The sequence below is a fragment of the Leopardus geoffroyi genome, chromosome B2 (assembly GCF_018350155.1).
Source record: "Leopardus geoffroyi isolate Oge1 chromosome B2, O.geoffroyi_Oge1_pat1.0, whole genome shotgun sequence".
Classification (NCBI taxonomy): domain Eukaryota; kingdom Metazoa; phylum Chordata; class Mammalia; order Carnivora; family Felidae; genus Leopardus; species Leopardus geoffroyi.
In genome coordinates, this window is record NC_059332.1 from 4217141 (window position 1) to 4228274 (window position 11134).

The following is an 11134-nucleotide window of genomic DNA, read 5'->3' on the forward strand; positions in this document are numbered from 1 at the left end:
GTGCCCTGGATTGCCATGTTTGATTCACTGATTCTTTCAAACAGTATTGCACTCGTACTGGGAACGAAACACTGTGGGTATCTGCCTTCTGCAAGCTTCCGATCCAGAATAATAATCCTAATTTTAATAATAAATTTGTCAGTGTTTACTATGTCCCAGGCACTATCTTACGACTCTCTCGTATTAAAATAATTTCACTCTGTCATACAAAAGAAAATTAAAATAGCAAATAATTCTTATGTGTGCCATGAATTATTCTAAATTCTTACGTCTGCTCATTCACTGAAACCTAACAACGACCTATAGAGTAGACAACACACCATTATTATTATTTGTTAGTTGAAGCAGCTGGAACTTGCCTTAGCTATGTGGTGAGTAAGCAGTGGCACCAGGGCTATGGCCATACTTTTAACCTTCCTGCTGTGCTGGCGAGATGCTACATACACGTCCACTTCTGTGCCACAGTTACAGGCAGGAGTGTTGAGTGTTGGCTAATTTATTCTTTTATGTTATTAGTTTATTAGTGTCTCTGTGATGCTGCAATACTTGGACCATGCATGATAAATTCAGTCATCCAACTTTGCATTTGAGCTCCAGCTCTGCTGATTTACGTCACATCTCCCACGAGTAGAGGTGACATTTTCGTCTCCTGCGTGATTGTTACTCTTACATCAGCACATAGGCGTGTTTGGCTGGTCTCGTCTGTCACCCGCGGTCTAGCAGTGTTATTGTCTTCTCTCTGAGCTGTCCGCCATAAACAATGGCCATTCCTCCCATCACCGGGCGCTTCGCCCAGCATCTGGTACGCTGCCAGAGAGTGAGCCCAGACGGATGCTATTGGTGGCTTGTAGGCGTGATGAGCCCACACCCCTGCGCACATTCTCTAGTTGGATGAAGGTCTGTTCGTGAACACGGTGTGGGCATAATAACGATCGGATTCTGAATATCGTATGTTGAGTAGCTCACTGGAAAATGTGCTTTTCATTTATTATCTCATTAAATTCTCACACCAGTCCTTCTGGGGGGCATAAATGCCCCCCTTACTATGGGAGCGGGACAGCACTGTGTGCCATTGATAACCGACCCTGATTCCTTCTCCATTGCTCGCCTGTTATTTGCTATGGCACAATTTAATTGATATCTCTGTGCCTCAATTTCTTCATTTGTAAAATGGGATAATAATGTTTACATGCTAGTGTTTATGTCAAGACTGAAAGTAAAACGAGGCACCATTAATAAGCTGTTCATAAAATTCCTGGTACATATGAAACATTCAATACATGGTAACTGCCGTGTTGAAGATGATAAAACGGAGGCGCAGGGAGCAGTGAATTGGCCAAGGTCTCACATTCACGGTGTGGACTTGGCCCTTTCCCTGCCCCACCCCTCGGGCCCCCGGCCGAGGCTCCAAGGTCAAATGGATATGGCAACTGGTCTTTAGGACTGAGTTCTTTTTCACACGGGGTACCATAGGCCAAGGAACCAAATTAAAATGTAATTCGTTGGTCCTCAGTCTCTAGAACCCAGTCTGTCTTTAGCTTTGATTGGAGGGCACAGAGGAGCCCTGGACAAACCCGGTGTACAGATCATCTCCCCAAACCTGGCTGCGGCTCGGTTGGGACTTCTTCCCCATCTTAATTGTGCCAGAATACCTAACGTGTACCAGGTACGCTGATTTTTATGTCTCACCACCTGGGACTGGAGTCAGTGACGTAGTCGGGGGTACGGCACAAGGTCGGGGAGACACTGTTCCTCCTTAAGCTCACAGACGGCAGGTTAGGGACCTCGGACCGATGAACTGGGTACCATCGGCTTGTCTACAAACAGCCCCTCAGTTATGTCATTTGCAGGACTCCATGACTGGTTGGCGTAAGCTATTCCCAAGTGCTTCAAGAAGGCCCGCCTGTTGTTAGCAGGGGTTAACCGTGTTTCATTTATTCATTATTAAGTCAGTACATATTTGTCGAGCACCACGAATGTTACCCTCTGTTCTGTGGGCTGGGGAATGCAACAGTGAACATGTAGTCACAAATACTTCGGTATTTCTAGCGTGAGCCCTGCACTTCCTTCTTTGACGGATACGCAGGTGCGTTTCCATCCATTATACTACAAGTGCTGGTTAGGTATATAATTTTGCCTTGGAGGGAAAATTTTGGAAACTACGTTCATACATCTGGATTTAGTTTATTGCTTTTCTGAAAAGGCTGCATCCTGGTGAACACATCTACTTTTGATAAGGAGGCGTTGTCTTGCCCTATTATCATAACCTTCTGAAGCAAAACAGTCCCGTTTTCATGAATAATACTGTCTGTCCAAGTATGGCGGCATCAAGAGACTCGCTCTACAGGTTTCCGGTAATCTGTGTCACAGGCAATTTTGACTAGAAAACAAATACCTTAGTTTTAAGTAGCTCATTTTTAGATACAGACTGATAACTATATAGCATGAACCCATCGAGCGATATCTTTAAGTGGGGTTACACTTAAACTAGTGCCACTAATTGGCCACGTAATGCACATGAAATAGGGGTAATGTCCCACTCCTATCTCCTTGCACTATTGTGGGGGATAAGGTATCAACATATGTGTGGAAATCCTTTCTAAACTCTAAACCTTTTTGTAACTGGAAGGAAAAACAATGAGGTTAAAGAGACACTGAGGTTAAAGAGACACTACCCGAGGCACTGGGTGCTTAACACCTTGCTTTTGTAGACTCAGTAAATGTGGGCTGAACTGCAGACAGCTGCTGTCTGTTTTGTTTTTAACGATCTTCAGGGATAGATCTTTCCAGCCTCCGCTGGCCAATACGGAAGTTTAAACTCATTTATTGTCGCTAAAGTTTTCCTTATACCAAGGTTGAATTTGAACAGCGCATTGCAAAGAGACAAATATTGGATCAGGTAACTGAAAGGCCTCCAGCATATCAATTCCCCAGTCATCAAGTAAGTATAAATATTGATTGGCCGAACTAAAACGATGGAACTATTTGTTGCTAAGCGGATAAGAAAGGAGAGGTGATTACTTCAAAATACCGTGTAGGCCACCTGCCTTGTAGAGAGTTGATTTCCCAACCAGATGTAAGATTTGCATTATCTTTCAGAGAAAACGATAGCTCTAAAAAGGCTAACGGTACCTCTTTCATTTGTACGCAACCAGCTCTAGAGACGTCCTGGGGAACCATAATTCGCTGTTTCAGTCTCCGCACATTTTCTTCTACCACCGACGCCTAGAATAGGCCAGACAGAACCACATTAAAGCCACCGGGATTCCAAAAATGTAGCTGGGGTATCAAATATTCAGAGCAGATAGCCTGATAATTATGTTACTCTAACCTGGGAAGCAGGTCACTTAGCCATTTAGAGCAAGCCTACCGTGTTGAACAGGGGGAAGAGTACCAGAGATTTCTTGAGCAAACCATCACTGATCGGCACCCTGACCAGGTGAGACCTACAGCAGGTGAATTCCTAAAACATGAATGAAGGGACGCTGAGAGACTAGAGTGTTAAAGTATGGTTTTGAACATCATTGTATGTTTTGTTGTGACAAAAGACTGTATAGTGATGAACATACTTTCTTTCCCAAGAACTTTCTTCCCAAGAACTCGGAGATTGTGTTCTATTTTTTTTCTTTTCTTTTTTCTTTTTTTTTGAGTAAGAGAGAGACCACACATGAATAGTAGGGGAGGGGCAGAGAGAGAGGGAGAGAGAGAATCCCAAGCAGACTCCATGCTGTCAGTGCAGAGCTTGAGGCAGGGCTTGATCTCGCAAACCATGAGATCATGAGCTGAGATGAAGAGTCAGAAGCCCAACTGACTGAGCCACCCAGGTGCCCCAATTTTGTTCTGTTTCTTTTTTTAAAGGTTTTTTTTTAAGTTTATTTATTTATTTTGAGAAAGAGGGTGCATGCACATGCGTGAGTGGGGGAGGGGCAGAGAGAGAATCCCAAGCAGGCTCTGTGCTGTCAGCGCAGAGCCCGATGTGGGCCTTGATCTCACAAACCATGAGATCATTACCTAAGCCAAAATCAATCATCAGACATTTAACCAGCGGAGCTACCCACGCACCCCTATTCTATTTCTAAGTGAAAAGCCTGGCCCTTCTAGGTTGCCAGTTTGACATAGCTCATTCCCTTCCTCTTCTCCTTGGATTTGTTGAGGAAAAGGTCATTAGAAGGGAGGAAAAGTAATAAAGTGTTGAATACCAAAGATGCCACATCTCCCTTTCACGTACAACTTTCTCTACACACTAACTTGTTCCTCAGCGGTGGACTGCAGGATTGGTACAAAGAAATATGACATATATAATCAACAATGGAGAACGAATTCTGATGCGGGAGTTGAGAAGCAGAACCACTCCCCAGCAGTGCCCGATTCCAAGACTGCAGACTCCATCAGCCGTGCTAAATTCATTCTCCTCAGTGCTGTCCCTAATACTCTCCCTGCCAGTCAACCCCCTCGTCAGTGGGTCCACTACATATAGAGGGATCGGCATCTCTAGTCTTGGCACCTTGGATCGTATGCGTGTGAGTTTGTGTGTGTGGGTCGTGTACGTGCAATCACACAGAAAAGAAAACGATGATCACTCAACAAGGTGGGTCTTCACTCTGGGTTTCAGGTGACTTTCTAGATTAAGAGATCTGTAGGATGGCAGTGATTTCTGTAGCTCTCAAATACAGTATCTGTGGAATGAATAAATGATTCTTTATGATGGACTGGGCCTTCCCAAAGGAAGTTAACTCACATGGGCCATGTTGGTGGAAAATTAAATTTCAAAATAAACAAATGTGAAGCCAAAGAAGCTGTAGCCAGATTCTCTGTGCTGCCTTTAGTTTGAAGCCACAGAACCTTGACTTCTGTCCTTCCAGACCTCCCACCCCAGAGCCCATGCCTAGTCATTGGACCCAACACACCAGGACCTAGGGACTGCTTCCATTCCCCATCAGCACCCCTCCCTCCTTCTGTGAGACTCTGGGCCCCCGCAGGGTACTCGTCATCCCTGAAGCACTGAGGGAGACCTGGGATGTGCCACAGTCTGGACGGGAAGGATGTGCACACGGCCCTAGACAATGATGTTCTGCAGGGCACTGGCTGTATCCAGACCTAGTTCAGAGGCCGGTTCTGCGCATGTGAAGAGAAAAGGCAGAGAGCTGAGGGCAGGGGTAACAGAAACAGCAGCAAAAACGGCTGATGGTCCCATTAAGTCTGTCCCCTCAGAGGCTCTGAGAACCAGGTAATTACACACAGGCTGCCCGCTCTCCAAGGTGGACTACCAGGCACCTTAGTGTCAGAAACCTTAAGATTCCTCTTTCCGCGATCTCTGTGCCCTGCTAATGAGGGAAGAAAATAGAGCTATTCAGGCCTTCGAAGAACCGCTTGCACCCCTAAACCCCAGGCCAAGGGGCTGCCCAATGGTGGAGTCTTCCCTGCGGCTGGTTCCATAGGCACTGGGGCATCACTGATGAAAAGTAAGTGTCACAAATGGTGATTGTTGCTCAGTTTAAAGGGCTTCCACTCGGGCAGTCCTGCCCTCTTCTTAAGGACATGTGTAGGGGCTGCTCATTTCTCATCAGGGAAAAAAAAAAACAAACCAGAATTAGGAATAGTTTCCTTAATCACGGTTGTCCAGGTAGCGTGGAAGGTGCAGCGCAGGTCTCTATAACCCCACGCCCCAGGGTAATGCCTCAGCATTTTGAAACAGGATAATGGCCGGCGACGACATCTTTGGATAACAGCTGGCACCAAAGGCCCCTCCCCAGCCAAGTGCTGAGAAGAGGTGGCTGGGGCCACTGCCAGAGACTGATGCTACTAGAACCCTCCTACTGATGGGCAGTAGCTGTTCCTGGAGGGACAGAGGCTAGAAGAGATACAAACCGACTTCAGGTGATTTAAAAATACGAGATCTTAGGCAGACCCCGAATATACCGAAATGCCTAGGGGGTGGAACTTGGGGTCTACATTTTAACAAATACAGAGAATTCTGAAGCGTGCCCCAGTTTTGCCTCCACTACCCTAAGGATTCTGCAGCCTTCCAACCCCTTTGCCTCCGGCCTCAGGAAGGCCTACACTGAGCACAGGGGCACAGGACGCTGGTGACTCATTTGTCTCCTTTCCTGGGGGGACTGGGCCCGCCCCGGTGTGAGAGGGTGAGTCCACAGGCTGGCTCTGAGGGAGGGTGAGGAAAGAACTGCCCCTCTGCTGTGTCACTAGAAGCAACAGTGCCTCCGACATTAGCCAAAGCCCCAGAAGGAGATGGCTCATGGGATGGCTTGTGGTGCCCTTTGCTTAGGGCAGACCTTGTGCTTTAGTAGCCCCACCCCTACCTCATGACTGAAAAGAGGACACTTCCAGTTTCAGTCCTGACAGCAACTTTTCTCCCCCTGTCCTATCAAACACCAAAGCAAGGAGCTTCTGAAAAGGTGGGAAGTTCCAAGTCTCTGGGAATTTGGATTTTTTGACCTTCCAGCTTATTCTAAGATGTTGAATGGCTCTGCCTTCATCTATTCGTTTTCCTCGAATACTCCTGTCATGCGTGACACAACAGCACCTGACTCATAGGCTCTGGAATGCCATGAGCCTCCGCATTTACAGCAGTAAGTAGGAGCAAGGCAGAGACAGAGAGAGAGACCGAGAGAGGGATACAGAGTGAGGTAAGGGAAGGAAGGAGAAGAAAAGAGAAGAGAAACTGATAGAAGACAAGAAATGAGAGGCAAAAAGGATGAGACCGGTAAGAAAGGGAAAGGAAAAGAAAGGGAGAGGAGGGACAAGAGAGCTTTGAGAAACAGACTGAAGGTAGAAGGGAAACAAGGAGACAGGAGAGACGGTGAGACATGGAGAGACATGTAGGACATAGAGAAGAGAGACAGAGAGGCCAGAGAGAAAGTCAAGAGATGATGGAAGACAGGGGCCAGGTATCAGAATAAGAAACAGAAATGGGCAGAAAAATGAGACAGATGCACACAAAAAGAAAGAATAGGAGAGGCAGAGACAAGTCCATATATTCAAAGAGACAGAGACAAGGTCTGCGTGGCTGTTGGAGGCAGATGGCAGCCTCTTTTGTTCTGAGCTGCTGCCCACCCCCCCCCCAACCCCTACGCACCCTCCTCCCCAAGCCCTTCTTGATGTACAGGGAGTCTGTTCCCCTCATTGGGCTCCTCCATGAAAGCGCAAGGCACTTTATTCTTCCGCGTAAACAGTTATATCTGAGCATAAGTGAGCTTCACAATTCATTTTAAATGCTCCTGTCTCCAGAGCTATTCCTCTTACCGGGCATCTCCTGATGGAGTTTTACTGGGCTCTCCCCCGCCTAGGCTGGTGTGGCTCGGTGTGAGTTTTTCCTCTGCTTTAGTAGAGGGATCTTTAAAAGTTAATCTCCATCTCTCAAGGCCAGATTTACCATCAGGGTAAATGATGGACTCGATAGATTGGTTTACATTTATTATACCTGGGCTCTGGGCATATTGATTATTTTCTGGTTTGTTATTCCCTAAGAAATCTATACCTATATGAAAAGATTTTTCTATGAGAAAAATCATTTCTGTTAAAATGAACAAGGGAAAGTGATTTTAAGTGGTTGTTTGCGGTTTGCTATCAAAGGAGTATCAAATGCACGAAACACACGGAACCTCAAAGCTCTTAACCTCTCTTCCACCTTTTTGAACAAAGTGAGCTGCCTTATCTCCAAGTTGAAATCCATTAGCAGAGACATAACCAAGGAAACGTTCAAAACAGAGGTGTTTGAATTTATAGTTAAGGTCTCTGAGTGGATGACAGATGTCACACTGAAAGTCAGTGACGAGCACACCCAATGCCCCAGTTGCACCTTTTATAAAACCTGCCTCAATTCCTCCATGTTGCTAGGAGATGGAGAAAATCACACGCAGGCAAAGAAGAAAAGAGGTCAGATGGGATTAATGGGCACAAATCGACATAAGACTTGGATGCTCCCTGCATGTTGCTAAAGGCACATAAATTAATGCTTAGTGGCACAAGTACTTACATCAGTACCCAGTGTCGTCAAGACGTGGTGAAAGAAAGCATCAAGCTCCTTCTCTTCTATGTAACCTTTCTCTAAATGCAACAAGAGATGCACAAATGGTAGTCACTTCCACAAAATACCACGTGACATTTAGGATTTATCTAAATTGTCTTTAATCTCACACTCTGTAAAATCCCCATGGATACGTTCTTTACTGTTCCAACAACTAAGTGCCAATATCTGACGTCTAGAAGTCATGGATTTGAAAAGTAAACACACATTCAGGAGCTAATGCTCTGTGCTGGGTTTGTAGGAATATTTCGAAAAGGAGAGCTATTAAATACATACATTTGAATCCACAGATAAACATGAATTTTAGAAGAAAAGTCCAACCCAAGGATTTGGAAGCTTGGAAAAATTTAACAGATGTAATTATCAAATCTTAGTTTGCAGAGTCAAAACACATGTTAGGCATTTTCTTTAGTGTTGTTTGAATTATTAATAAAGATAAAGCACACATTAAAGAGTTCCATTTTCTTTTTAGGTAGTTCTTTTGCGGGGTGGGTGTGGGTAGTGTCTTTTTGGAAGTTGGTAAAATTCATCCTCCCTTTGAAGAGCACAATAAGGGAGGGCGGACTTCAGATAGCTGCATGTCAGTCTCAAGCCTCAAATACCTGTAATGATCTTTGTCATTATACATGACATATCATTTTAGATATACACATACAGAGACTGAGAAAGGGGGCAAACCTGAACTTCAGACACACACACACACACACAGATTGGGAAGGGGACCGAGTCCCTCCCTCCACCCTGAACTTCACACACACACACACACACACACACACACACACACAGATCGGGAAGGGGCCGAGTCCAGAACTTACACAGACATCCAGATCTGTAATTCCAGTATACCTAACATCTGTGAGGCTTGAACAATGCTGGAAGACAACTTCCCCTGCGAGGAAAAATGTACGGGAAGGGGAAACTCTGGGTCCTTTCATAGGGGCTGGAGCCACGTCTACACCTGCGTGTGCAGATGGCTTGTTCGACTCACCATCTCCGTCAAAGCGCTGCCAGACCTGCCAGAAGCCCGCGGCGTCCAAGCGTCCCTGAAGCTGTTCGCGGGCGCTGTCCATGGTGCTGACGCGAGGCTTGGGCACCTGCCGCCGAGGAACACCGGGTGATAGCCGCTCCTTCCTGACTCCCGCGCCTGAGCGGGTGCTCTCCGGTTTGCTTTGAATACCTGTCTTCCGGGCGGTTGCGAGGGCGGCTGGCGACGAGGCCGGTGGCGCCTTCGTGTCGCTACAGTCCCTAAGCCCGACTGTGGAGCCCGCCCCACTGCTGGCGCGCTGGTCCCCGCCCCGCCCCGCGCGTAGTTCCATGCACTCTAAGAGGGCCCTTGTCTGCCTCCGGGGGAGGACAGGAGAGAAGGGCGCTGTCCTGGGGCGTGCACGGCTAACTGCCTTTGCCTTTAACTTATTTGCCAAACTCAGAGAAAACAATCCCCGTACAGTTGACTTAGCATCCAAACTTGTGCCTCGAAGGGTTTTCTAGAGAGAGCTCCCGGAATTAAAGTGTTGGAAGAGGTGTCTGTGTTAAGACTCTTTGGACCTGGTAACTTAGGAACATAGTGTGTGGGGAGGATGGGGATGAGGTGCAGAGGGGTGATGGTGTAGTGGTATGAAATTACCAGAAAGCAAGGAGACTGACAACAGCAATGATTGATGCCAGAGTGTTTAGGGCACGCTCATTGTTGTGCTAGAACGCACTATAAGGACTTGCTACTAAATGGAGATTCTGCAAGGAACTATGGTTTGAAGCAGGATATGAGGATGTTGGGGAAGTCTAAACCATGCCATGCTCTGCCGGGAAGGAGAGTCAGGGAAGGCACGGTGGCCATCTGCAGAGGTTTTAGGTAGAAGACAGATGATTATGTTCGGCTCCTACGTCTCTCAGTAAAACCAAATGATAAATCATTTGGAGGAACACAGAGCTCTACGGATCAGAACTGTTCAAAACCTGACTGGTTGCTTTGTGACGTAGTGAACCGATGGGCGCTGATGGCTTCCGACCACGGGTTTTGAACCATTTGTTGAGGAAAGGAGCTCGGGTATTAAGAGAGTTAGACAAGAGTTATGACAACTCACCCTGATATTAGCACTCAAGTTCAGTTTTTAAAAGCACATATATGGAAGCCATCCAAACTACAGTAGGAAAAAGAACATGACGCTCCTGGATGGATAGTACTGAGTTAGGATTCCACCTCCATCACTTGTTGGCTTTGTGACCTGGGCTGTTACTTTTCATCTCTCTGAGACGCTGTTTGTTCCTCTATAAAATGAGGATTATAATATCTGCTTTGGGGTGTTGCTGTGAGGGTCAAAGTCGCTCATAGGAATATACAATATATTATAACTGCTATGGTCTTATTAGAGACTAAGAGGTGACTATCTTATTTTTTTTTTAATGGTTGGGGGAGACACCTGGGTGGCTCGGTTGGTTAAACGTCCGGCTCTTGGTTTTGGCCCAGGTCATGATCTCACGGTTCATGGGTTCAAGCCCCAAGTTGGCCTCTGTGCTGACAGTGCAAAGCCTGCTTGGGATTCTTTCTTTCTCTGCCCCTCCCCTGTTCACATGCTCTCTCTCTCTCTCTCTCTCTCTCAAAATAAATAAACTTGAAAAAATAAAGAAAGAAAATGGTTTGGAGAAAAAGGGACATAAGAAACTGTCACAGCCAAGAGGAGCCTAAGAAGAGATCATAATTAACCACAATACTGTGTCCTGGATATGATCCTGGGACAGAAAAAAAAGGACATTAAGCAAAAACTAAGAAAATTTGAACAAATATGGATGTTAGTTAATAATAGTGAAAAAAATAGTTTAGAAGCAAACACTCTGGGTTTAGGGTCCAGCTTGGCCTCTTACTAGCTGTGATATTGGGCAAGTTACCCAAAAGAAACCTCACTTTCTTTCCTTGCAAAATGAGGAAAGTTGAAGCATTTGCCTTGTTGTCCTAAAGGTAAAATGAAAAAATGAATACATATAAATATCTTACCACAGTAAACACTCAATGCAGTTAGATACTAAAATGATAAAACTCCATATATACACATTTAGACGATGCTGAAATAAATGTCAAGATTTTTTAGTAATGTG

At 45.8% G+C, this 11134-nt stretch overlaps 1 protein-coding gene across 3 annotated transcripts in view; it reads right to left on the minus strand.

Moving 5' to 3' along the window:
* SCGN (secretagogin, EF-hand calcium binding protein) overlaps positions 1 to 9404 on the minus strand; it is a 36364-nt gene extending 26960 nt beyond the window's left edge. Inside the window, exons 1-3 of one of the 3 annotated variants that reach the window (XM_045497192.1) lie at positions 9033 to 9404; positions 7994 to 8064; positions 3133 to 3225 (exon numbers count right to left, since the gene is read on the minus strand). In XM_045497192.1, the coding sequence (XP_045353148.1) occupies positions 3133 to 3225; positions 7994 to 8064; positions 9033 to 9360 (492 nt within the window). In that variant the 5' untranslated portion in view covers positions 9361 to 9404. The remainder of the gene's footprint in view (positions 1 to 3132; positions 3226 to 7993; positions 8065 to 9032) is intronic. The other 2 variants (XM_045497191.1, XM_045497194.1) reach the window with 2 other exon arrangements.
* Between the last annotated feature and the right edge of the window lie 1730 nt (positions 9405 to 11134).